The 27,264-nt window shown below is 51.4% G+C and overlaps 1 protein-coding gene across 1 annotated transcript in view; it reads right to left on the reverse strand.

Annotated features, from left to right (window-relative positions):
• Positions 1 to 2,793: 2,793 nt before the first annotated feature.
• The window catches only part of GPC1 (glypican 1), a 201,896-nt gene continuing 177,425 nt past the window's right edge, over positions 2,794 to 27,264 (reverse strand). Inside the window, exons 4-9 of the mRNA XM_039727964.1 lie at positions 14,818 to 14,983; positions 12,649 to 12,779; positions 9,093 to 9,212; positions 8,527 to 8,660; positions 7,197 to 7,372; positions 2,794 to 6,719 (exon numbers count right to left, since the gene is read on the reverse strand). Of these exons, the coding sequence (XP_039583898.1) occupies positions 6,499 to 6,719; positions 7,197 to 7,372; positions 8,527 to 8,660; positions 9,093 to 9,212; positions 12,649 to 12,779; positions 14,818 to 14,983 (948 nt within the window). The 3' untranslated portion in view covers positions 2,794 to 6,498. The remainder of the gene's footprint in view (positions 6,720 to 7,196; positions 7,373 to 8,526; positions 8,661 to 9,092; positions 9,213 to 12,648; positions 12,780 to 14,817; positions 14,984 to 27,264) is intronic.

Raw genomic sequence — 27,264 nt, forward strand, 5'->3', positions numbered from 1 at the left:
GAGCACCTCGGTGCCCCTTTCCTACAACAAAAGCATCTTTTGAGTGCCCAGAAAATGATTTACTAGGCTGGCCAGATAGTGTAGTGTAATCTTTCTGGACTTCACTAGGTGTGCTGCTAGGGCAGAGAGCATCTCGCACCTGAGCGTGCTGACTTGGGTTTGAGCTGCACAGGATGGGTGGGGATGGGCCCAGCCCAGCCAGGTGAAGGGCACGTTGGCCAGTGCCAGGCAGGTGCTGCAGGGCTGGGTGCAGGTGCCAGCTGCTTCCTGGAGGCTGAGCTGCTGCAAGCCTTTGCTTTCAGGCCAGACAGGAGCATCTGATGGTGTTTGCTGCTGACACAAAAATGAACCTGAATTGTTGCTGCAGCAGAGCACAGAGGGTGTGAAGTGCAATGCCACCCATTCAGGAAAGAGAAGTGAGGTATGAGGATGAGCTTTTATTCGACCATGGAGGAAGGAGAACTGGACCTGCCACACACCTGCCATCATTTGTGTCACCAGCAGCCTGTCAGTGAGATGTTGGCTCTGGGGCCAAAGGAGTTGGCTCTCTCACATAAGCACCAGAGCATGCTGTCCCCTCCTGTCACCCAGCACATGCCTCAGCTCCCACATGAAGGGTTATTCACCTGCCCCCTTGCTTCCTGTGCTCAGGGCACGTGGCAGCTGCAAGGCCTCAGGAGGCTCAGTTCAGGCTGGGATCCTGCAGCTGGAAAGGAGAAAGCTCAACAGGAGACCCCTGATGCTGCCCACCCCAGCAGCACGGGGAGGGCTCCTCTCTTTGCAGGGATTTTGGACCTTCCCTGGCAGTGACTCTTGCCCAACTTAGCATTTCCATGGCCCACCCCTTATTCCCAGGCCATGACATGGGCATTCAGGCAAGGAGCCTTTCTGCAATCACTGCCATGGACTTCCCTGTGGGACAGGCACACGTCAATTCCCCACACTGTGGAAAAGATCCAGCAGCTGCCCTACCTTCCTGTGCCAGAGGCTCATCCTTCTTCTGCCTGCACTCACCAGTGGGCTTTCTTGGGCCCTTGCAGAGAGTCCCTGGGTGGTGCTTTATGGGCACACTCCAGTTCACACCAAAGCCATGATCCTGATTTCACGTGGCATCACACCTGCTGTGCCATGGACCCTGCACTGATCTGTGTGGGTGGCAGTAGCCCAGCAGATGGCTCTGGGATCTGCCAAACAAGCCTGGTGTGAGTTACTGGTTTACCAGCTCCTGCAGCTCATCCCAGCACTGCTCCAGGTGTTACCCAGGTGACACCATCTCAAGGCACCTTTCTTGTCACTTTAGCACCAGCAATGCCACTGGGGCTGCACCCGAGCTCCCTCTCTCTGAGGCTGTGGGTGTTTATTGCTACCTGCCTGCAGCTGACTTCAGGATGGTCATTCATGCCAGAAAGGTGGGCCCTTGCCACCAGCCCACCCTGCACCGTGTCTCTGTGCAGAGGGGGTAGGAACAGGGCAGCTGTCACTGCACACTGAGTCATTTATAAGCTAAACACAAATGCCATCTTCTGGCAGGGAAGCCAGCTGCTGCCTCTGTGAGAAGATGTTGAACTGCAGGGTAAGAGCCTCACCCCCTCGTTAGAGAAGGTCTGGTGCCTGGGCCAGATTTTGCTGGAGTATTTCTGGTCTTGGTGGCACTGCCAGTTGGAGTACGGTGCCAACAGCCCCAGTCACACTGGCTGCCTCCTGTCCTCCTGCCATGCACCTGCAAAGTGCCTGGCCCCATTGTCTTGGTGAGCTCCCAGCATGTGCTGGGCTGCTGCTGAGCCCTTGAAGCCTTCCATGCCCAGGGAAGCAGGGATGTGTGGCTGCCATGGAGTGGGAGCTGGGCTTGGACCACACCCTGCACCTCCTGCAAGCTCTCAGCAGTGAATTTGCAAGCATGCAGTGTTCAGTGACATTATGAACTGCAGAAATGCTTTCAGACACCTTTAGACATCAGAGGCTGTTATTTCAGATCATAATTAGACACCGAGGAGGCAAAGCAGGAAACTGGTGTGCACAAAACTTCTCCAAGGAGAAGACCTATATTTTTGCACTTGTCTGCACTTATATAAATGTGTGGATGTGGTGCAAATAGCTGCAGCTGCAGGAGAGGAACCTAAATAAATACCTACTCACTTAAGGGTATCAGTCAGTTTATTAAATGTAGCTGATATTTGCTTCCAGGCAGAAGGATACACTTTTAATAGTTTTCAATTACCAAGTCTCTCTTAGACATTTCATGAGCAGATTCCAACAGTCACCTTGCAGCTGCATTCACCCACTTCTGGAAGCAGATGGAGCTGAAGCACAAAGCTTTGTGCTGCACCAGTCCAGTCTCAAGCGTGTGCTGGAGATCACACATCCCCTCGCTGCTTTGCTTGCTGTGAGCCCATCCAACAGCTGCACTGGTGCAAAGCCATGGTCTGTAATTACCACAACACTTTGTAATGATGAATACCAAGGGCATTTCTGATTTTTTACGCTGTTATGCCATGACTTTCTGTGCTTCTAGATGAGAAAGAGACAACTTAGGATCCTCGATTTGATGTCTCAAGGCTCACCTTGTTCCCACAACACATCCACAGAACCCAGCAGCTGCTGCTCTGAAAGGTGCAGGAACACAAATCCCTACTGCAACACTGCCATCAGCCCACGACACACTCGTGGCTGAAACATGGTTTCATTCCTCAGGGCTCCTGACCTGGCTTTTATCTGTGCCTAAACAAGTGAAAAAGAAAGAAAATGCCAGACTCAGCTTAAATGGAGAAGAAATAATTGCCCTGTAAATACAGATTTGTCTCCAGCCTTTTTATTTATACAAGGATTCAAAGAACATATTTCAACTTTAGATAAACAGTGCAAGAGAGTTACAAGTACCTTGGTAACAGAAAGAAATAGATAACTGTCCAGCTATGCTGATAAGTGAAATAATTCTTACTCCTGCAGATAGAAATGCATCTGTTTAAAGCAAAGGTGGACTTTAGATATTCTGCTATACCTTAGCCCCTACCAAGCCCACCAGAAAACAACAGGCAGCTTGTCATTTGTAAATGAGAAGTAGCTGTGCTCTCAAAGCCTTTTGAGACCCTCACCATTGTTTAAAACATACACATTATGGCACAAAGAGCAGGCTGAAAGACAGAGACACTTGGAAATCCACCATTTATGGTTCTCCCCTTCCCAGGGACGGGGCCTTTGTGAATATTTTTTTCCTACACCACTACCCCCTCCACAGCCCTGTCAAGTTTGAGGCCTTTTCACACCAGAACACCATGGATCACCATCTTGGTAAATGGAAGCAGATGTTTCTCCCCAGCCAGCCCAGTTCCTCAGAGATGCCCTCACGCAGCCAACCCAGAGCAGCCACCAGCCAGGGGGAGGGGTGTCACAGTGTTTTCCAGCAGGCAGCAGCCCAGGAAATGTCATTTATAAGCACTGAAAGGCCCCAGGTTCTGCACCAGCCCGAGCACAGGCTCGGGACTTGTCTGGACCTGGGTTCATTTCAGCTTGTTCAGCCACACCAGTGGTTGTTTAGTCAGCAGTAATTACAGTTTCCTTTAGTTTAGATGGATATCCTGGGGGCTTTTGGCTGTTGCAGCTCCTGGGGCAGGTGGCACAGCCAAGCACAACCCCAGGCCACTTAATGGCAGCAGCTGGGGAAACAACTTCAGGGCAAGGGAGAACAGAAAAACGGAGTAACCAGGCACCAACAAAAAGCAGCAGTGTTGGCTGACCATGGGCAGATATAAAAATCAGCCCCAGAGGATGCAGGGCCACCACCAGCAGCACTGCTGGGCACAGAGGGGCTGAGCCCCCACCTCTGGCTGCTGTCCTGGTCCCACCCTGGCCTGGCCTCTGGAAGGTGGAAGCTGCCACCCTCAGGGTCAGGAGGGATGTGGAGGTGAAGGCTTCAGGAAGGGCTTCCCCTGCATAACAGATTTTACTGTTTCTTTGAGGTTTTGCTTATTAATTTGCACTATCAGTTTTTCTTCTTGTAAAGAAGAACCACTAGTTTGGACTATTAAATTGTTAAAATACTAACTGGATAATCAGTAAATTCCTGGCTTCACATTTAAGATGTGAAGGGGCCCATAAGAAGCTTTTGAGGATAACAGGCAGACAGAAAAAACTAATTGCACAGAAATGGAAGTGACTTTCAAGCTCCCATTCTGCAAAGCAAAACATTGACCTCAGCATCCATGTGTTAAAACCCCAACCCAACTGTGTTTTGATTAGGACACAATGTTTTAATTTTTTTTTCTTTTTTTTTCTTTGGATGTAAAACTTCTGCAGGATTGGTTGTGGGGATTGTTGTAACTGAAGGTTAAATTTGTATCTGAAATTCTGATTTAAAAAGTTAAAAAGAAAAGACAGGAACTCTTTAGAGCAGTAAAAATCATGTGAATTTGCCATATGTCTAGGAGTAAATAAATCTAGACAAAACCACAACTTACATTTGTCCTGTGCAAGGTTCTGATGGGTGTAGGGCACTGTCTGTCCTTCAGCCACTGCCCAGCAGCCCAGTGTTCATTTCTGACACCCGACCAGATCAGGTGTGATTTTGCCTTTCAGGAAGGTGAGGCCAAGGCAGAAAGGATGCACAGTCAGTGACATTAATCACTGTGACTTGGAGGCTGGACAAAGCTGGCCTAAAATCTCTGCCTAGTTTGAGGCACCCTCAGTGCCACCACTGTGCCCCAGGGAGGGCAGGAAACCAACTGGCTTTCAGCATTACCTTGCTCATGTCCTCATCTTTCCTTAAATTGCACACTTCAGAAACTGCATGTTAAAAATGAGGGAAAAAACCCTGTCTTAGAAAACAGCCAAACCCCAATCCCATAATGTTTGCTCAGCCCAAAGGCACATCTCCTCTGGCAAGACAGAGCAGAAATGCTCAAATGTTGGCAAAAGCAAGAGCCAGCCCAGCTCTGCCCTCCCTCTCACCCCAGTACAAACCTGTCTGAAGCTCAGGCCCAACCTGTGTGTGCTCCTGGCCCAAGCAGTCACAGGGGCTGTGCTGTATCCAGCACCTGCTACACCCACGGCTCCAGCCCACGCCTGCTGCTCATCAGGCATGGAAGCCTCTGGAAGCCCCAAACACACAGCCCTAACAAGCACAGACACTCTACAGCTACATGAGGACATTTATCACTTCACTCACCACCCCCGGGCTCAAAACCTGGCACAGAGCCCACCCCACCGAGCAATCTGGGATTAGGGCAGCTGCCCACATCCCCCAAAGGCTGGTGAGTGTGGGATGGGGCAGCAAAGGGGGAGCCTGGCCCTCCCCTGAGCCAAAACAGAGCTGCCAGTGGTGTCTGACCCACAGCCCGTGCCTGCAGGGGTTAGGGAGGGTGAATGGGATGATGGGGAAGGAACAGGGAAAGTGGAATCCATTAAAAACCTACAGTACAACTGAAACAAACACCAAAGGTAAAAAGAAATCCCAAACAAAATGTTTCCTATTCTCACATTCCCCCCTGGTGGGTGCTGCCTTGAGCCAGTGCTCTGGGTAGGGTTCATGGTGATTCCCACCAGCCCCTGAAGGGGCACAACCAAGTCCCAAAGCTCCAGTTAGTAAAATGTCCTTATTACCAAGAAAAAAACTGGATTCCTGTCTATGGCCAGAGAAGGAAGAGGCAGCACAACTGTGTGTCACATAGAGAATCCCACTGTGCATATTTGCATCTCTCTGTTACCTACAATGGTACTGCACTGCAGGTAGAAATTGGACCATTGTTACTTGGGTAAAAAATGGCTTTCCAACTAGCATGCAAAGAAAAAGTACCCCGAACCCCAACCCCTAACACTCATTCCCAGTCACGTAGATGTAGGACACCTACATTTCAAATTGTCATCAGCTACGAGCTCTAGTCAAGAAACCCACTTGTGACCTTTCCAAAGAAAAAGCGAGTCCTGCATTTTTGGGTCCAACAGCCACTGCCAAACTCTTTCAGTTCAACCCACCAAACCTGCTCACGCTCCTGCGTACACCACTGGAAGTGAAGTCTCTGCCCAGCTAGGAAGCACAGAGGAGGAACCCCAGAGCCCTGAGCGCAGCAGGAGCCGTGCGCGGATCCCGCTCTGCCGGCGCTGGCCGCGGCTCCGGCCACGCCGGGGAACAGCGGCAGGGCAATTGCATATTCCACTGAGGCAGCAGCACCTCGGAGGGCTCGGCGAGTTCCCCTGGAGCCCTTGCAAAGGCTTGTTCCAGCCCCAAGAGCCAGTTTGTGGCAGTAACAAAAGTAAAACAATGAGGTATGGAAAGAAGGGCCCAGCATTGGGGAAAGACCTAGAAAGAAGAAAACAGCTCGAGCACTGCCAGAAATAGCAAACAACTGAAACCTTCTGAAAACCTTTTTCTCCTCTTTTTTTTCCTTTTTTTTTTTTTTTTTTGCCAAGGTGAATTAAATATGTCCTTTGGTTGGTTGGTTGGTTGGTTGGTTTTGGCAAAGTGAAGCCCTCAGCCGCAGTCTGTTTCCTGGCTGTGCCAGTGAGTTACCGCCACAAGTGCTGTGCGGCGATGACAGCCACCGAGAGGAGCAGGAGGAGGGAGGCAGAAGGCAAAGATCTGCTGCTGGCCCCATTGATGCCGTGTCCAGACTGCTTAGGAATGGCGTGTGTTTCTGGCTGCCTGGTGCTGGGGCTCTTAGAAAGTCTTTTGCCACAGACGTCATCAGGACAGCTGTCCCCGCTCCCCGAGCCGCTCATGTCGTCACCTGTGCAGAGACAAACACAGTGGGGTGAGCACAGTCTGCTTTCCTCATGGTGGGCAAGGCCCTCCCCTTGCTGCAACCCCAGGGAGCTCTGGCCACCACCCCTACCCTGGCCACCCCCTCCTCTCTGCCCCTATCCCTCAATGTGGGATACGAGCTCATACCTGACCTCCTGCTGGCTTTAGTCACCTGCTGCTGCAGCAGCTGGAAACTCCAGAGCAGACAGCAGCAATGGCCCTGCAGGTTTCAGTAAGGCACTGGGAACAGCACAGCCTCCAGCCACCCCACAAACTGTCTGCACTCAAGCAGCCCCTCAGCAGCCCCAAGCCAAAAGCCAGGCTGCCACAGGACTCCTTGCCTCCAGGCTCAGCAGCAGCATCTGCAGGGACACCTGTGCAGGCTGCAGGGACACCTGTGCAGGCTGCAGGACTGCTCAGCCCCCTCACCCCCCTTGAACCCGTCTGGTTCTGCTGCACTCACTTGTGTCCTGGAAATCCACATCGTTGCCGATGTTAGCGTTGCCCAGGCGGTTTGTCATGATCTTGAGCTGCATGATTTGCTGGCGAATGGTCATGTCTGGCTTGGTGATGTCCACCTCCACCTCTGGGTTGTTAATCTGGTTAGCCAAGCCATCCCCCATCACTTCGGGCAGGTAACTGGGAAGGAAGGCAGAAGGTTTAGATGTGTCCCCCCAGCTCAGCTCCCCTTTTCCTACAGACACCAGGGATAACGCAGGCTCTGTGAACCCCAGAGAGGCTGCAGTCAGTGCCACTGGCTTCTGGCACAGCCTCTGCAGCTGGTGTTTGCTGGGCAGCCCAGCTCTCTGGATGGCTGAGCCATGCTGCCCTGGCCAGACCCCAGCAGAGGGGTCTCAGCTGCAGGAGGTGGCTGGGTGGCCTTGCAGCACCCCTGTCCCAGCATGGGGAGGAATTTCCTGCAGGAAAGGCACAGGGCTTGCTCTCAGGCTGGTACCAACGGGCCCACAGTGACACTCCCCTATGGAAATCTCTGTCCATATGGGAGGCTGAGGAGCATTTTAATCCCTGCTTGCTTAAATCCTGTGGAGACTGACACCCTGGGACCACTGAATGGCCCCAGCCCAGTTTGACCAGAAAGGCTCTCAGGGAAGCTTAATTAGCTGGGAGCTGTCACCCAGAGCTGCATTGCTGACTTCCACAGTGCCCTGGTTCTCCTGCTCCTACAGATCTGGGACACTGCTGGCAACAATGTGAAATATGGAAGAACTGAAGGTGTTGATTTCAGGCTGGCAAAGCCAAGCCCAAGAGGACTGCAGAGAGAAGAGGAGAAAGGTGCATGTCCAGCAGCTGCAAATCTCCCCTCAGCCATCATTTAACCCTGGCTGGCTGTTTCTGTAGCTGTTTGATGTCACCAGCTGTCCCCTCTCAGCATTTCAGAGCACGTGTGGACAGAGGGAGTATGCATAGGAGTGCATACACACATCGGAGTGCATGCAATTCTCTGCAGCAGCTCTGGAGCTTGCTTGTGTGGTAAATCCAGCCCTGCTGCCTTCTGAGTGCACGTGGAATTGCAGAACTGCTTCCTTGGTAGAAAACTACACAGTTATTTTATGGTGAGTGCACTTCAGTGCTTAACCCTCAACACACAGCAAAATGACACCAGGCTTGACATTCCCAGGTATGAGCATTTCTGGAAATGCAGCATTTCTGTGGACAGGCACAGACTGCTCACTCTGAACAAGTAGGGCTGGCTGTGATGATGTGTAAGTGCCTTTTCAAAGCCTTCCTCTCAGCCCAGACTGGTGCTCCTGGCACTGTGACCCACTCCATACCTGCCCTTGGTCATCCCATTCCAACATTTGTCATCCGATGCTGAGCTGGCCATTACTTTTTTGCTGCACAGATTGCTGGGCAGGGTGATCCAGTATGTCTTGAGAGCTGTCAGATTCCCTTTGGCATCTAAAACCTGTAAGCAAAGGGGATGCTCAGGGTCACAGAGCTCTGGGGTGCCCCAGGGCAGAGGAAAGTACAAGGATTCTGCATATTTTTTGTTTTACCATCACAAAATTTGTTTTTATGCAAAATAGGATGTATCATCAAACTTCCCCTAAAGACCAATCATCAACCCAAGTGCCCAAGACTAAAGATTACATGCCAAGGACTGTTCCAGTACCACATCAGTCTAGGAGCCTCTTCAGGTAAGTCTGGCACCAAATCCCTGGGAAATCAATTGGTTATCAGCAAACTGGTTATCTACTGGTTATTAGACCCAACCCCGCAGAGGCAAGCAGACCAGGTGTGCTTGGGTTGCAGCAGCACTGATGATCTGATCTGCTCCAGCCCAGAGCAGTGTGAGCTGACCTGCAGGACCCGGGAGCAGCTCCAGACACAAACCCACCAGCATCTCCAGAGCCTGTGCTGAGGATTTGGCTTCCAATGTCACCTTCCCCCGTCTCTTCTTGTCCTCACTACTGGAGCCTCTTGTGCTGATTTTGGGATTTCCACAGCCTTGGAATACCTGAAAAACAAAGCAAACTCTCTATCCCATGTTTCAATACTATTCCTTTAATTATTTAACACTCCACAGTTATGGGGTTTCTTTCCTTCTTAAGTATATTTATGCTTTCTATTGCCAAGATTCTCAGAGATTCTGGCTTAGTTTCTAGTGCCAGATGTGTTTTCAGCACATTGTAACTGGTTTTGGTTACTACTATCAAGCAAAATATTCAGCAGTAACACATGTTTTTGGATGAGTCACCAATATTGATATTAAATTATTTATAGCAATTTTATCTGTTCTTCTTATGACTGGAAAATAAAATTCTGGGAAGAAAAAGATGGGAATTCTTCACACTCCTTACACCAGTGGTGTGGACTTCAAGACTACAGAGCATGGGAGCTTCACTGATGGACAGCAGATGATGTGGGACTATCCCCATGACTCCTGCAATCAACATCCCCACTTGGGAAATCAATGTGCCTCCAACAGGGCCCTGCAAGGACAGCAGATGTGCCACAGTCTGTCAGGTTGGACGTTTCAGGGGCAAATGAGGCAGCAGAACTGATTTATCTGCTATCTTCAGGTACCTCCTCTCATCCTAACTGCCTGCCCAGGTGGGCTTTGTAGCCAGAGGGCAGCAGAAGCACTTGGAAGGTCCAAATCCTCATACCTGGCCTCGAGGGTGAGATGAAGGGTGTCCTGGAAACACCTTCTTCTCCCAGCCTCTGCATCACAGTGCAGGCAGCAACCCCTCTGCTGCAGATCACCAGGGCTGGGCAGCTGAGCCTCACTGGGGCAGGAGAGCTCAGAGGGCCAGGCTGGACAAGCATCACAGGTCAGGAGGCACTCTGCACTGTCAGTCTGAGTCAGGACATGCCAGCCTTTACAAAGGAAGACACCTGATTTGAAAAGAGGGCTCCAAGCTTGTTGTGGCTGCCAGGGTGCTGTCAGAAGCTATTGATAAACTTTGCCTGGTGTCCCCTTGAAGCAGAGGAGGCAGGGCCACAGCAGAGCTCTGCTGACACAGCTCGTGCCACCTGCTGGTTCTGACAGCCAAGTGCTAACCTGGCCACGAGTCCCCTGGCTCTGTGTCTGAGGGACACAGCCTCCAAAGGCCCCTCCTGGGGTGCCCTGTCCTGCTGGCCAGATGGAGCTGATGACTCCAGCAGTTCAGCACCAAGCCAGTTTGTTTGTTCATCAGTCTCATTAGCTCTGTGCACAAAACCCACCCTGAAAATTGCATGTAGAGCAGTTTTTTTTAATTTTCAACTTTCTACACCATAACAAAACCTTGGTTTACTGATGTATCTTGTTGGCCTATTGCTGGCCCCTTCCCAGGAGATAAAAGTCTGGGGAGGTGTCCAGGACAGTGGCAGCTCCAGCACAGTGTGGTACCAAGGGAAACTCATTGCCACTCTAAATGCTCAAGTGAGAAACGCAAACTGCTGCTGGAGAAAACACAACTCCAGCAGACTGAGGGGCCAACACTCTGAATAATGAGAGCAAATAGGCATTTGCAGCCTCTGCCAGCTCCTGCTGCCTGAGATCCAAGAGAGCCACAGGGAAAAAGGGGAGTGTGAGGAAGCAGGGAGAGAGCCCCGTGCTGCCCCGAACACAAGGCTCGGTACCACGAGTGCTTCTTTAGAATCCAGATTTATCTGTTATCTTCAGGTACCAGATCCCAGGACAGCCTGTGACTGGGGGTGCCCCTGCGGCCAAGGACCACTCCTGGCTCCTCTCAAAGAAGGCATTCTGTGGGGAGGAGTGCATTCTGTGCAGATTCAGCTCTGGTGGCCGAGCCAGAGGCTGTGAACTGCCCACCCTTGGCATAACAAAGGGCACGGGGACCTGTGGCACCAGCCAGGTGAGCAGGCACTGACAGGGCTGGGTGAGACTTCTGCATGCTTGGATTGTGAGGGGATAAAAGCCCAGGGGTTCCTTTGTTGGCCTCAGAGGCACCAGCTCAAGCTTTTTTTGTGTTACTGTGCTGTGAGTAAATTGCTTCATGGAAGAAGAGGTCTGAGACTGCCCTGGGAAAGCTGGGATGGAGCCAGTGAGGAGACCTGGTCAGGCTGTGTGAGTGGGTGGGCAGGAGTCAACCCAGGGGCTGCAGTGACAGCCTCTGATGGTGGCAGAGGGGCTGCCAGAGTGCCTCCTACTGCTCAGACTGGGAGGTTACCTTAACAGCAGTGCCCTTGGCCTGGCTCATGTCCTTGGCTCCGAGATAGCCAGGACTGGCCTGGGACAGCCCTGAACTCAGCTGACAACAACATCCTTCATCTGATGGCTCTGCCGTGCTCAAAACCAGAGCTCAGAGCTTGGCAGCTCCTGCCCTCTGCTAGCTGTGCCACCAGCAGAGTGCTCCATTCACCTGGTCACCAGGTCACACTGAGCAGATTATCAATCATATTTGGTTGCTCCAATCAAACACCAGTTAGACTGTTAGCTCCTTTCATTTCACCACATTTACTGTATTCCCCTTGGAAACACCTTTCTTTGCAGATGATGCTATGTTTTCCCACACCATGGATTTGCTTTTATGTGGAAAGCCTCAGTCTCACCTAAGGAGGGAAGAAAGAACCTTTCCTTTCATGTCAGAAAAGAAACCTAACCCAGTACTTGGATGCACTCAGCTGTTAGTGCTTTGATGTGTGCCAGTGGATTCCTGTTTGCCAAGCAACACTTCTGGCCCTTCCCTTATCCAAAACCCAGTTAGGACCTGTTCCACTTCTTTCATCTGCATCTCTGCCCTGACTGTGGGATAGCTGCAGGACCTGGGGAGTGTCTGGGCAAAAGGCAGGAGCCCTGCAGGGCTGCTTTTCTTCCCAAAGATTCTCTTACCTGCAGCTACAGAGGTGACTGTGGTTTAGTGGGTAAATATACTAAAAATAGAAGACCAACAGAAGGAACTTTCATGATAGATACTTCTTGGGAGACAGGTGAGCCTCAGGAGAGCCTGGTTTGTACTCTCCAGATGGACTGCCAGATTGCAGCTCTGTCCCATGGCACAACCTGGTAGCCCAGTGTTTCCACTGCAGAAGATCCCCTCGAGGCAGGTTAAAGCAGCTGCCTCCTGTCACTGGGGACTCTGCACTTTGTGTAAATGCCTCAGCTCAGCCAAAACATCTAAAACTCTTCAGCACAGATGGCACTGACAGCAAATGGCACATGTCCCCTCCCATCACTGTGTATGCAGTCCCACCTCCTGTGCCTGTACCCAAAGGAGGTTGGCTGGATGTGGCAGGGAGCAGCATTTGGAAACACCTGCAAAGGTTTTTGCCTGTGTCAGATGAATGGTAGGAAACCAAGGTAATTTATCACTAAAAAGAGTGGGCATTTGCTCTCTTTCACTCTTCCTCTCTCCCAGCTCAGCTGAAGGTGAGCACAAAAGAGCACCAGGTCCTGGCAGTGGCACACGATGTGTGCTCAGGCAGGCCCAGGCACACGCTCCTACCTTGCTCGTGATGGAATCTTTGTTGTCCTGCAGGTGAGAGATGGCTTCAGAGATCCTCATGTGGATGGTGCCTATCACAGTGTCCACGTTGTAGGGCCCGTCGATGCGGTCGGCCACCCCCATCAGGGAATCTGAAGAGCAAGGCAGGGACAGCTCCCATCATCACTGGGCAAACCAAGGCACAGACCAGCTCAGCCTGGGTGGGAGAGGCTGCTGGACCCTTGGCAGGTCTCCTTGTAGGGAAACACCTCTCCATTTTCACCACTGCCCAGGTGCACACTTCTTTTCCCTATTTTATGTAGGCAAAGCCACTCTCTGTGGCAAAGGAACCTCCTGCAAATGGTAAATACACTTTGGGAAGAGTGTTCACCCAAAGTAACCAGCATTTCCCTGGGTGACACAGAAAGGAAAACCAGAAAACTGGCGCAGAATTATTAAGAAACACACAGCAGTACTTGGCCCTCACCCTCCTAACTCAGTGCATGTTTCCAGCAAAGCACTGCAGCCAGAAGAAAGTGGGAGAATGGGGGTCAATAAGGTGCCAGAGGTAGTGAACGTGGGAAATAGTTTCTGTGGCAGTGAAGGAGGGAGAAAAGCAGTAATCTTCTCACCTTCACCTCTGGAAGGACAACAGCCAGGGAGGTATCAGGCTATACAGGTACAGAAGCAGACCAGTATGCCCACAACTAACTGGTAAACAGGACAGGGGGTGACTGAGGGCTGCCTCAGCTCTCAGCTCCTCTTGGAAAGCTCCCCACCTGCCCTGCAGATTCCTGCTTGGATGGCTGCTTTGGGACTGTGCTTGGCTTACTGCTGGATTTTGGATGGTTGGATTACTGTATAGAATGTTCTATAAATTCATTTCCACAGCTTGCAAAGAATAACCAATCTCTGCCTACCCCCAGAGACAATTCTCAACACTCCAGCTGGGTGGGTCTGAAGGAAGGACAGCCTATATGCTCTCAATATAAGGGGTAAATTTTGGTATCTGTTTGTATTCTGGTAAATAAAATCTCTGGTAACACTGAAGAGCTTGCAGTTTAATTTTGCTGCCACTCAGGGGTTGTGGTGTCATCTTTGAGCCTGTATATTTTAGACAAATAGTGCCTTGCAGAGGCACCAATCTTGAGATACAGACATTTAAATCAAAGGTTGCACCCCTAAATAGTGTTAAATTATATTTGAACCACTAACTATAAAAATATCCCTTAATTTGACCTGCCCTAATTTGTCAAACTGAAAGAGTAACTCTGTGTTTATTGTAACAAAGTCGTCTCTGGCTACACAGAAGGGCCTGGAGAAGGGTGAAGGAAGGACACCACAGTGAGCTGCAGTCTTTGACTCCACAATTTGCTCCCATCCTTGATCAGTTTGTGGCCTCTGACACTGAAATGTAAAACTGCAATTTGAAAGAAGCTCCAATTTCCTCCTAGCCGTCACCCCTTGACAGTGTCTCTTGGGAAGAGGAAGCCAGAATAAATGCAAAATGCACATGGAACTGCTTCCCTGTCAATCAAGGAGAGCTGTACAGTGGTGTTTCAGGAGAGAGGCTGTCATCCTGCCCGGACAGAGTGACAGGAACAGCTGGCTGGCTCTGGTCAGAAAGGCCAAAGGGCCACCAAACCCCTGGGGAAGGGACAATTCCTGCCCCCCTCTGCAGCAGGCTCCCTTACTCCCAGGGAGCATCTGCAGTTAGCTGTGGCACAGCTGGCCTGGGCACCTCTCCAGGCAGTGCCTGCTCTGCTTCCCCTTCCGTGCTGCAGTGTCCCTCGAGAGGCAGGTGACACTCCTTGACTTTGCTGGGGTTTTTGTCCTTAATGCCAACCCTGAGCCAGCCTGGGGGCTGCAGCTGGGGCTGAGCTGGCAGCTTTGCTGGCCAGCCAGCAATTGCCAAGGCAAGGGAAAACAAGGCCAAGGCCAACTCCTCTAGTGAGCCCACACAAACACCAAGGCTCCCTGAGGTCTCAGATCACTCCAGCTGTGCAGGTACAGTGTGACAAAGAGACAGGAGCTTGCTGGGTGCTGCTGTGTGGGCACAAGGAGGCCTGAGAGCTTCACCACTGCAAACAACCTCCCTGAGCCCCCCACCGCCCTCTTTGCTCGCCAAGCACAGCCTCAGGAGCCCAGGGGTGAGAGGAGCTGTGCTGCAGCAGGGCAAGGCCATCTCACCCATCAGGTACTTCCACTCGGTGCTGAGGTCGGCCTGGTTGGCCAGGCAGCCCTTGACGACGTTCAGGCAGTAGTTGTTGCAGGGCTTCACGCTGGCCATGCCCCGGCAGTGCGGGCAGTACATCAGCTTCATGATGGCACGCGTGCACTCGTGGCTGAGGGACACCTGGGGGGACAGGAAAGAGTCAGGCACAGACTGCTCAGGGGATGGGGGTGAGCTCAGCCTTCCCTGGGCTGAAGGAGCTTGCTGTGATCTGAGAGGCAGCACAGCCCCCTGGGGACATGGATCAGGAAAGGCCATTTCCCATCTCACTGCCCCTCCTTCCCCTGCTGCAGGGACAGGAGCTCTGGGGCAGCTGCCAGCTCCTCAGGCTGTGTTTGAGCCCAGGCTTCAAAAAACCTGTGGGCACCATCCCCCTTCCAGCCAGGCCTGGTGGCCACAAGGACACCTCAGGCTGTCCACCAGCTGTGACCTGCACCCCGGCATGGTGCATGTGTGCCATCAGTGCCACCACCTTCTGCAAGGGCTGCTGCCACTGGCCTGCAGACACAGGTGTCCCACACACCTTCCACCTCCAGGATGCTGCACACCGGGGCCCTGGACACAGAACCTTCCCAGCTGGCACCTTTGGAAAGCAGAACAGTCTTGGGGAAGACTTGCACATTTCCAGAATGATGGGCAATCAAGAGCACTCGACACTGGGAAGTGATTGCTGTCTGTGAGCACTTCAGGAGCTGCAGGCAGAGCTGGGCCAAGCCACTCTGCTGTGCCAGCAGCTCACAGGCCCTGCATGTGCAGCTGGCTCTTTGCAGGACTCTGGAGGTGGCTTTGCCACCTTTAATGAACCCACTCTGGTCCTGCCAGCACAGAGCCAGGGCAGGTGCAGAGCCCAGCGAGCAGGGCCACAGCCTCAGCAGCACAGCAGTGTCCCCAGCCCATGAGCCACGGGCCAGTGTCCCCCAGCTGCCGTGGGCAAGGGCTGGCACTGCACTGAGGGGTGAGTAACAGCCTGGCAGGGATGCTGCCACAGCTCCACATTCCCCTGTCTTGTTCTGTACTCTTTTGTGGCAATTTTCTGTCTTTGCTCAGATCCATTTGCAATTCCCTTGTAAATCTTATAAAATAATTTACAAAAGAGGAACTGAATGTCTGTATGAAATCTCCCCAGGTTCCAGATACTTGACACTCACAGGGAGCCCAGAGGGGAGAAAAGTGACAGAAGAGGCAAATCTTGAAAGAAAAAATCCCTGGGTCTCCAGCTGCAGCTGCAATGCTGAGAACTCTCTTTACTAGTTGTGAAAAATACTTTGAATGTGGCCTTCTGGGGGACTCCTGAAGGATTCAGCTCTGACATACTCTTGGGAGAAGGTGAACATGCTGAGCCCAGTCCCAGAGGTTGTATCAGAGAAAATCCCTGAGCTACCCCCTCCTGAAACTGGCTGTGTGGTAGCTCCTCGCTTCCAGTAAACCTTGGAAAACAGATGCTGCATGGTGCTGAGGCTTCATTGGGCAGGAATGCACTAAAATAACTTGGTGAGAACCTTCTTCAGGATGAGGACAAAAATTGTTACGTTTTGGACAGAGAACCCAACCAGAGCCTGCTTCCCTGGCCTGGCAGCCCGAAGGGGACTGAGGATAAGCCTGTGGCTAGAGGGGCTGAGCCTGGCAAGAGCCCCCACACCCCAAAACCTCCTTCAGCTTCCTGGGCCAGCTCTGGGTGCCTTCCTGGACAGCTCCTGCAGGCAGAGCCGGCTGCCATGTGGCTGTGCCACCAGGAGATGGAGGCTCTGTCCTGCTGCATCACACACAGCACCTTCAGCACGGGAGGAACAGTGCAACCACCACTGCCTCAGCATGCAACAAAGCACAGGGACAGGCAAACAAAGCACAGGGACAGGCAAACAAAGGAGACGCTTATTTTTCACCTCAGGGTTTCAATAACCGTGGTTGAAAAGACACCAGGTAAGAGCACGGTGCATGCCAGCACAGGCTGTAGCTCCAGACCTTCTGAAACAAGAGCACTCACACAAAAAGCGGGGATGCAGATGGGAAAGGAGCTGTGACCTCCCCTTCCCCAGGCAGAGCAATCACCAATGTACCACAGTGACATTCACAACCCAATCTTGTAGCCTGCCCAGGCCATCAGCTCCTGAACACAACGTGGCCCCTGTGCTGTCCTGGCACAGCCCATGTCTGCTCATCTCACTCATCCAGCTGTGGCCATGGGGCACTGTCACCTCCCACTGCACAAACTGGGACCTGGGGCACAGCTAAGTCCTGAAATGTGGGGCTTCCCACAGCACTGAGGGCAACCAGAGCATCATTTGCCTTCCCCACACACATCCCTGGCTCACTGCACAGACTTGGAGTGGAGGGAGCTGAAATGCCCTGGAAAACGGGAACACAGCTTTGCCTGCAGGAAGCACCCCTGAGGTGGTGTGGGCCAGCCCCCTAGCCTGAGAGGACAGCCACCAGCAAGGACACAAAGCTACTGATACCCTCCCAGAGCCCATGGGAGGCACTGAAAGAGCCAAGAGACTGATTTTGCATTAGAAAAGTACCTCCAAGGCCCCGTACTGCAGAGAGCTGCCTTCTGTCCTCCTCCCCATGCCACTATCACCAGCCACAGTGCCTGTCACCAGCCACACTGCCACCAGCCACATCCCCATGTCCATGCCCCTGCAGCTCCTCTGGGATGCTGCCTGCCTGTCACCAGCCACATCCCCATGTCCATGCCCCTGCAGCTCCTCTGGGATGCTGCCACCTGCTGAGCTCAGTTTCAACAATGGTGCCTGAGCTCAGTTTCAACTCCTGAGAGCATGGTGGGGAAAAAAAGTACTTGTGCACCTCAGTTTCTGGATGCCAGAGGGTGCACTGGCAGTCTGTCACTCTCACAAGGTGGCTTTGTCTCCTGGAGGTCAGTGCAGTGTCCCACTGCCCCAGGAGTGGGAGCCTGCCCACAGTCTCTCTCTGAAGACGAGCAGGTGACCATCCATCACCAGCCATTGCTCTGTTGAGTCTGGCAGGTGTCAAGTGTTCAGCCTAATCTCTTGGCAGAAAGGATAAATATTAATTTTTGCATGTGCAAGACACCAGGCTCCACTCCCTTTCCCCAGAGAATGACTCCAGCCTGTCCTGCTGGCAGCAGCAGTCCTTTGGCACAGGCTGCAGAGGTGAACTGAGAAAAAGAAGGATAAGGGAGCAGGAAGAAAAACCACACTGAATATTTTCTCTGTGTTTTTCTTGGCCACAGCTCAGTTTCTCACTGTTCCACCCAGCCCAGGGACTACTGCTCCACACAGGGCAGAGGAAAGTGAGGGCTTGGGGCTGCCAGAAACCCTCCCAGCCCTGATCCTGCACCATCTATTTGGGGCACTTGCAGCATATTAAGGAACAGACTCCTTCAAACATCTTGGGGTGCTGATGTTAGCTTCCAGGTTTTTTCATCAATGCTGGATCCACAGAGGGGAATCCCAGCCCCAGTTTGGAGGGCTGAGCTTCCCTCCCAGGATATGGATCCAACAACACAAGCAGGGGGGCACTGCAGCTGTGCTGCCTCCCTTGGGCACAGCCAGCTCCAGCAGTGCAGTGGGGAGAGGAGCTCCTTGGGCTGGAGCTGTGGGGACACACAGCCCCTCCCTCCCTGCAGCTCCTCCAGATGAACTCCCTCAGTGCCAGTGAAGCACTTTCTCCAGGCTGGCAAAGGCCAGACCAACCCCCACCTGCACACTGAGACATCTCCACCTCCCAGTGCTCCTGCTCTCACCCCTCAGCCTTCACAGGAACCTGCAGCACCCCTGCCCAAGTGGGTGCCAGCTCAGACCTGCAGGGAGTCCTTCCAGCTTCCCAGCACAGACCTGCAACAAGTGATGGATCCATGAGCAACATCCACGCACCACAGCTGGCCCAAGGGCAGGAGCATGAAAAGTCCTGCAGATGGAGTGAAACCTGAGCAAACTGCTCCAGCTTTAACTGATCTGGCACAGCGTGAAGGAGTACATGACAGTAATTGATTTTTCTAAGTGCCATCAAGCTGGCCCAGCCTGTGGCTGGTTCTCCTTTAAGGAGGCTTTAGTGGCACCTATAGTCTTTTCTTAGCTCAGTGACCTAGAAACTGCATTAAGATGTCAAGAGAACATGCACAATACAGTGGAGAAGCCATTTCCCAAGAATCTGAAGAAAAGATCATTATTATTGAGAGATATGGCTTGGAGCCAGGGCACTCATTCAGTTGTCAGAGGTATAAATAAAAATGCAAAATAAAGCTAAGCTCAGCTTAAAAATACATTGATTGTACGTCACTGCTCAGCTAAAATCCACATACTCTATTCTGATCACAGTGACATCCACAGATACAGCCCTTTGAAGTGTAAGCCCAGTGATGAAGTGATAAGGAAAAAATGTTATCTTCTAAGATACACCCAAAATAGAGGACAAATCTTACTGAGCAATAAATAATTTTAATTAAAACTACTTTACAGCTGGGGATCCAGTAGTAGCATGAGGTAATGCAAGGGGAGCAGGTGGCTGCCTCATAAAAAGCCCAGTTCCACCATAAGCACTGCCATTTCAAGGAGGCTGTCAGCAGGTCCAGCTCTCTGCTTTTCCATGGCCACTTCCCAAAGCCTCACGTGCCCACGTTTTGTTGGTGGAGCCACCCAACCAGATGTGAATGGCTGGAGGCAAAGACCTTTGCAGGCTCTCCTGCCTCCTGCCCTGGTGCTCATCACAGGTTCTGTGAGCTGGGATTTGCTGGGTGACTCCCTGGCACGGTGTTTGCTCCGCAACCAGCACAGAACAGGCACATGCAGAGATAATTTGACAGAAAATTGAGAACACATAATTCTCTATTCAGAGTGGCATTGGTTTCCTTAATTTTTCCTCCTCCTGAGCAACGTTTAAATCAATTACAATGAAATTAATGACTTTCACAAGCCATTTGCTGAGAGGATGGGCTGGGGGATTAGGCACTAACTGGGTTCTTTGCCACCCCCAGCCAATTTAGAAAACATTCAGTGTGAAAAGCTTTTAACAAAAAAAAAAAAAAAGGCTCCTGCCATGTAGTTTATTAACGTGCTTTCCAAGCAGAGAATCACAGAAACACAGGAGGCTTGAGGATAACGAGAAGTCACCAACTCTCTCCCTCTGCACTTCAGGAGAGCAAAATTACACTTCACAGCACCTAAACACAGCTTTAGAACAATTGTAAATTTTCTGAAGCACATAAGGAGGACAAAGTACTTGTAGTCAGGCAAGCCCCCAGCTCCAATGCACGAGACACCCCTGCACGGGCACCCGAGGGCCCTGAGACACCTGAGTGCTGCCAGCTCTGGGCACGGCCAGGCCTTTAGAGCCTGCAGGACACACAGCAGCACTCTGGCCAAAATGGGCTACAATTCCCAGAATAAAGGCAAAAACCTTCCCATCCTTCCTCTGTGCCTATGAAGAACAAATCAAACTTGTGATTTGCATGTTCAGCCCAAGTTACCCATGTCTGCACACCTGCAGATGCTCAGAGGTAACAAGAGCATGACTTCTAGAACCACGGAACACTTCTCTCTCAGCCCCACCATGGTCTGCTCTGAAACTCCCACCCAGGTCATGTGCTGATTTTCCAAACAGCACCCACTGACCTGCACAGCTCTTTTTACAGTGTAAGCTTTGGTGCAGAAGAGGAGTGCAATTCCTCCTGACCCCAGACCTTGCTCAGCCTGCAACACTGGGAGGGATTTTACTCTTCTGAACTGGCACCTTGTTTGAGAGGTCTCACAGAAGAAGAGAGGGGCAAAGAGGAGAGGCATTCTCTGACATTACCCTAATGCCTAGTGCTTCAAAAATATCCAAAGCCTCCAAAAATACCTTGAGCTGTATCAGGGCATGAAAGGACCATGGAAGTGATGATATGACTTGCACACAGCTAAAAGCTGCTACACCCTCCTCACCCCAAAAACCATGTCTTTATACCAGTCAATTATTTCCTGAAAAGGTGTCTGAAGGACCAAAGTGTGGGATGCAGAGAGGAAGGCTTCAGGGAACTGCAGCTGAAGAGATATTAGTGCTGGGACCAGCTCTGTCACATCCTGCAGTTACAGGGTCAAGCAATGATCCTTCCTTCCCATCCCAGCTTCCTGAGAGTTGGAGAAGAGTGGAGCTTTAGGAGGCCACAGGTATCTGGAAAGTCTTTGCACCAGTGGCAGCACCAAGCTCCAGCTAGAGCAGCACAGAGTGTTTGGGCTCTGCTCTCAGGCACAGAGCCTGGTTTCCAGGCATGGGACTGATCCCACGGCCAGTGGCAGGGCTCCTCTGTGCCCAGCAGGAGATGACCAGCTCCTCTGGCACCCAGAGCCTGCAGCCAAGCTGCAGATGCTGCTTTTGAAGTACTGGCTTCAAACAAAGGAAAGAAAAGAAAAAAAAAAAAAAGAAGAAAAGAATTATCCGACCCCAAATCCTTTCTCCTTTTGAAGCCTGGCTTAAAAGCAAATGAGAACCTGCAGCCTAGTTGCAATCTGACTGGACTCCTCGGCCTTCAGGGGCCTTTAAGTACATCTGAAAGGCATTTAACACCAATAAAATAAGTTGAGCTCTTGCTGGTATTTTTCCTATCCCCCTTCTCCCCTTGCACGTTCCCCCCAGGCTGCTGTGAGCCATCTGTGCCTTCCTTCCCAGGGGAAGCAGGGTTAGGTAGAGTGGAGAGATTTGGGGATGGAGAGCCAGGCCAGCCTGGATGAAAACTCCAGGCTGCTGGAAGTGTTGTCACACCCCCCAGACTGTCAGAGGGACAAGGGCAGGGCAGCTGATGGAGGGACGAGGCTGAGCTGGCCCTTAACACTGCTGGTGGGAGTGATGTTCTCTGGGCTCCAGTCCCTCTGAAAATCTTCCCAAGGCAGTGTGAGGGTGGCCTGCAGGGAGCTCTCTGTGCTGTGGTGTTGGTGTTTCTCACACTGGCCATGTCCTTGCCCTGTGCTTGCTCTCCCATTCCCCCCCTGGCTCTCACCTCTGAGGTGCAGTGCAAGGTGGGCACTGGGACCCCTGGTTTTGCTTTGGTGTGGGGTTGGTTGGGGTGAAACAAAATACTTCTAGATGTGTCAGATATGTGTCAAAATGTGCCTGCTCTGACTCTCAGGTCTATTTTCCCAGGCAGAAGGCCTTGCTATCTGAAAGGGCATTCTAACCTCCAGAAGCACCAGTTAAACCCAGTGACATCAGGCAATTTGGGCTTCCAAAGCAAGGGATGCCCTGGAGCCAGCAGGCAGGTCTCAGAGGCAGGCACGAGTGCTGGGCAGCTGGAGGCAGGAGCACCTGGAGCTGGAGACCTCCCCAGGGCTGGGGATGAAGCAGCCACATGGGCTGAGCCATTCCTGGCACCCTCACTCATGGGAATTGTAAAGGCAGGTGAGGGAAGTTCTGCCATCTGTGAAAAAACCTTTCTGTGGCAGTGTCTAAGGGAAAGCAGGTCAGCTCTGCAAGCCACACATCAGGCTGTGTGTGCTGGGAAATGCAGGCAGGTATTCAAAGCCACTCCAATTACCCCAAATCCCTTGGCTGGAATCCTACAGTTGGGATAAAGTTGTCAGTGTGAGGAACAGCAGCTACAAAAGCAGGTCAAGCAGAGGAGCTAATCCTGCTGGGCCAGCAGTGAGGAGTGCTCCTGAGCTTCCTGTGGGATGCCCAAGAGCCCAGGAATGGGTTCAGAAAGCCAGCCTTGCTCTCTTTTAGAACAAACCAGCACTCAGAGGAGAGGTTTGTGTTTCACAGGGGAGCTGGCCAGCTCTGTGATCAGAGCTGTCTGCAATGTGGCCATTTCACACTGGGAAACATTTCACTTTTACAATCTCCTCACGGAGGGACCTTCAAATATTATGATCAAAACCCCGAAGGGCTGTGATGCTCTTTGCACTGGAAATCTGCTCCATTCACTGGGCAGTCAGTGCCCAGTTTCTCTGGTGACAGGAGTGGGAGCTGCAGGTGTGCCCAGCCCCTGGCTGGTCCAGGTTGCTGCTGTGGGGAGCACACCCTGCTCCCTCCACCACATGGTCAGCAGCTGCCTTGTGCACGTTTATGCCAGCCCTGATGTAATTAGCACCTTGACGGGTGTTAAATGAACCAAGCTTTCCCATTTTTCAGAGTGAAACTCTAAAAGAAACAGCTGCAGGGCTGACAGAAATATGATTCTTCCAAAGTCTAATGAATTGTATAATCACTTCAGTCATTATTTTGCATCTTCCTTCCATAAATGCACAGCCATGAGTCCTTGGAGCACGGTGAGGTTTAAGCCTCACCAAGCCCATCATTCAAGATCCATCAAGTTCCCAAACCTGTCAGGGATGAGAGGCAAGCAGGGCACAGGCACAGTGTGCTGGGGGTGGCTGTGCTGGGTCTGGGGGCACAGGGAGGACACAGAAAATGCCGGCACAGTTCAGAGCCCCTCCTGCTGTCACCTTTCTGTGTTCAGCGCTCGCTGCAGGAGGGATGTGGAGGATGGAGGCTGATGCCAAATCCATGCCCTTCATGCTCCAGCACACCAGAGCTGCTGTTGGGCCTGAGGCCAGACAGACTGCCTGGGTCCAGCCCTGCCAGCCCAGCAGCCAAATGGCCATTCTGCAGACTCAGGGAAAAAAAAATTAAATATGAAGGCTAGGGCAATTGAGCAAAACAGGGAGGAGCATTGTTCCCATCTCCCTCCAGGCAGTGGTGAGGGCACCTGGAGAGGGCACTGACAATGGCTCCAGGGGCAGCACCCACAGCTAATTGGGAGGATCTATGTCTTTAGATTCCTGCCTAGTACCTAAGTGCCTTCAGATATTAAAATGAGAGAGATTCACATAGACAGAATGACTGCTGTCATGTCCTCTCCCTCCAGAGGAAAATACTGCAAGCCAACACCTGCCTGTTCCACACACTCCCTGCTCTGTTCATTTAACACAGGTATTTCCAGCTGGTACAATTTTCAATCCTTTGAAAACTAGATTCAATTGACTTTTAACCACCAGGTAAATATGGAAGACATATATCTACTTTCCTGCATTATTTCTATTCTATTCAGAACACCTATGGGTTTTTATCCCTGAAGGGTTGTGATTGAAACATAATAAGGGATAGAAATACTGAAAAGTAATATGTGAAATACATAAGGATGTATTCAAGCCTGCATGCTTCTCATCCAGCTTGATTTGAATCTATCCAAACAAATTCCAATGTTATTACAAAATTCCCTCCCCAGCTTTCCAGGCAGCAGTGCTGGAAAGGAGCAGTGCTGTGTGTGGGGCTGCTGTACCAAGGTGTTTAAAGCAAGAAGGCAGCTGGTGGCAGGGTGATGATCCAGGGAGCACAGCCAGCTCAGGGAAAGGGATATGAAGCTCCTGGGTTTGCAGGGGGAATCAGGCTGACTGGGACTTAGATCTAAAATGGTTTCAGCCATGCGATCTCACATACAAACTGCCAGGGACAGTTGACTGGGCAAGAAAACATGAGGCACTTCAGCAGAGGGGACATTCCCTTTGGAAGAAGGGCAGGTCCCAGCAGCCTTCAAGGTCACCCAGATGTGGGCAGGGCTGGGCAGCTGTGCCAGAGGCTACAAGGGCAAAAGGCAGCCAGCACAGGAGCTGCTGCAGGACCAGCCTCTGAAGGTCGAGAGCTTATTTCAGCCTGGAGCCTCAGATGGTTCACAGGAAGGGGTGTCTGCAGCACTGCAGGTTCGCACCATGGACCTCCAATCCTCTTTGCCCTCCTCCTGAGCACAGCCAAGCCTGAAAAGGCTCCCTGGGGCTTTTTGCACCCTGTGGATTGCTGCTGAATCTGCAGCACCACAGACCTCCAGCACAGGCACTGACCAGCTCATTTTTGGAAAGCCTCACCAATGGTTTACAACGACTGGAAGGAAAAGCAAGGAAAAGCCCAGGCTGCTCCAGCAGCTGCTGTTGGTACCCGGCTGTGATGAGCTGCAGCCCTGCACCCTCCCACGTCCCCTCCTGCTGCAGACCAGCACCTGTGGGACCTGCTGCTCCCTGCTGCCACATGGAAACTGCAGGACACAAACCCACACAGCTCTGCCATGCAAAACCTGCACAGCCCCAAAGCCAGAGCTGAGGTAACAGCGAGGGACAAGGAAATGAATGTGGGGATATGAGGGTATTGCCACTCGACACTGCTGGGGAACAACACTCTCATAACATCTGCTTACAAACACAAACACTGTCTTCTCAGAACAAGAGGAAGCCAATTTAGATAAATAATGAATACTTTGACAGAAGTGAAATCCTTTAAATGAAGTAACATGTTATTTATGGTTTTGTGTACTTGCTGCTGATGCTCAGAAAAGATCAGCCACTGAAAGGATGGAGATGTCCCACCGAGCTCATGGGACCAGAGTTCACTGCTCTTGAGATGCTTTAGCGCAGTAGTTTCATGGATGGGAGAAGAAGATTTTACCTTAATTTAATTCAGTAAGATAAATTTTATGCCTACTTTACCAGAAAAGCAACTGAAAGCTGAAAGACAGAAGTCAAATATGTCCTTTCAAGCTGTGGAAAAAAGTGGGCATAAAAAATGGCTGCAATCTTAAAGGACATGAGGACCATACTGTCTTTGTTATGTTATTGACTTGTTGGAAATGCAAAGCATGTTTAGATAAACATTATTTTCCATATGTCCTATCAGCACATTCACTTAACCATTAAAAACATTTCTGAAAATCTATTTTTAGGACTTTTTAATTGGAATTTGGTTCCCAGACTGACCCACCATGTGTTTAAAAATTACTCATGTGGTAAATAGGAAAGCTGCCATGTACCTTATACTAACAGAAAAAGTTTAAAAAAATAAGGCTGAAATATATTGTGAAACACAGTATTGGCTAAATAAAAATGTACTGATAGCTGACTTCAACTTTCATTGGTAAAATGAAATACAGGATTTAGTGAAAAGGCTTATAAAGAAAATCATTGTATTTTGTTTCAAACTCAAATGAGAATCAGCCTTAAGAACATCTACTGAGAAAAGGAAATGCAAACAGCTATTAAAATCGATTATTTGAGTAAGTGTTTCTTGCTTACGTAGCTGGTGCTGCTTCACATCAATCTCCACTACCTTGGGAAAACTTAAAATTTAGAAACAAGAACCAGTGAAGACCCACCAAAGGAAAGATTGTCATAATAACTCATTTTCTGACTGATGAGCAAAATTCATTTCAAATTACTTCCTCTCGCTGCCTTTGGAAATGCAACATAACGTCTGTGCTCTGCCTGACAGGCACAGGCTGCCAGGGCTGCAAGGGGACTCCGAGGACTCTGGGCATCTTTGGCACGCACAGGGCAGCTCTCCTGTCTGCCCATGGATGCAGGAATGCAGCACAGACCTGGGCAGCCTCCCTGCTCCTCCCAGTGCCCTGTCTGCCCCTGTCCCCATGGCACCCGGGCAGCAGAACGGACCCAAGGGGGCTGAGCAGTGTGAGCAGCACGGGACAATCCCAGCCAGGGTCACAGCCACCAGTTTGTCACACTGCCTCTCCCTCAGGGTTTTCTGCTTGTGTTTGTCAAGGGTTTCCTCTCAGCCCTTGCCATTCCTTCTGTCTCAGCTTTGCTCCCCCAATCCTGCAGTACCCCAGTTCACTTCCACCATATCTTTCCCAGGAGTGTGCACAGCAGCTGGTCACTGCAGAGATGGAGGAGCTCAGGGCAGCAGTGAGGGAGGAGCTCAGGGCAGCAGTGATGGAGGATTTCAGGGCAGCAGTGATGGGGGAGCTCAGGGCAGCAGTGATGGGGGAGCTTAGGACAGCAGTGATGGAGGGTCTCAGGACAGCAGTGATAGAAGAACTCAGGGCAGCAGTGAGGGAGGGTCTCAGGGCAGCAGTGAGGGAGGATTTCAGGGCAGCAGCTGGCAGGCAGCAACTCCACTAGCACAAGGCCCTCTCCTGTTCGCATGATGCTCAGAGCTGGAGCAAATGCTGGTTTTGGGCAGCTGCCAATCTCACAGCCAAGAAGAGCTCAGGGCAGCAGTGAGGGAGGATTTCAGGGCAGCAGCTGGCAGGCAGCAACTCCACTAGCACAAGGCCCTCTCCTGTTCGCATGATGCTCAGAGCTGGAGCAAATGCTGGTTTTGGGCAGCTGCCAATCTCACAGCCAACGAGCAGGATCCTAAACAGAACTGGGATATGTGTTCTCTCTCACCCTGGCCCACAGCATCCCAGGGGGAACTCCCTCTTCAAGTGCCCTGCACTAGGGATTTTGTGGCTGCTGCCATTTTGGTGGCTGCTATTTCATGCCAGCAATGAAAAACTCACTTGGCATTGTGCAACTTTGATGAAAGCTTGCAATTTGTGCTGAAAGCACAGCTACAGAAACACAGAACCTGCACATGAATACAGAGGTGCTGCCCTGGTAGGCATGGCCCATGGTACCCCTCACTGTGTGTCAGGGCAGGGTGCCAGCCTGCACATCCATCCTCACCTG

Source organism: Passer montanus, unplaced genomic scaffold (assembly GCF_014805655.1).
Source record: "Passer montanus isolate IOZ18808 unplaced genomic scaffold, ASM1480565v1 scaffold63, whole genome shotgun sequence".
In the NCBI taxonomy this organism is placed as follows: domain Eukaryota; kingdom Metazoa; phylum Chordata; class Aves; order Passeriformes; family Passeridae; genus Passer; species Passer montanus.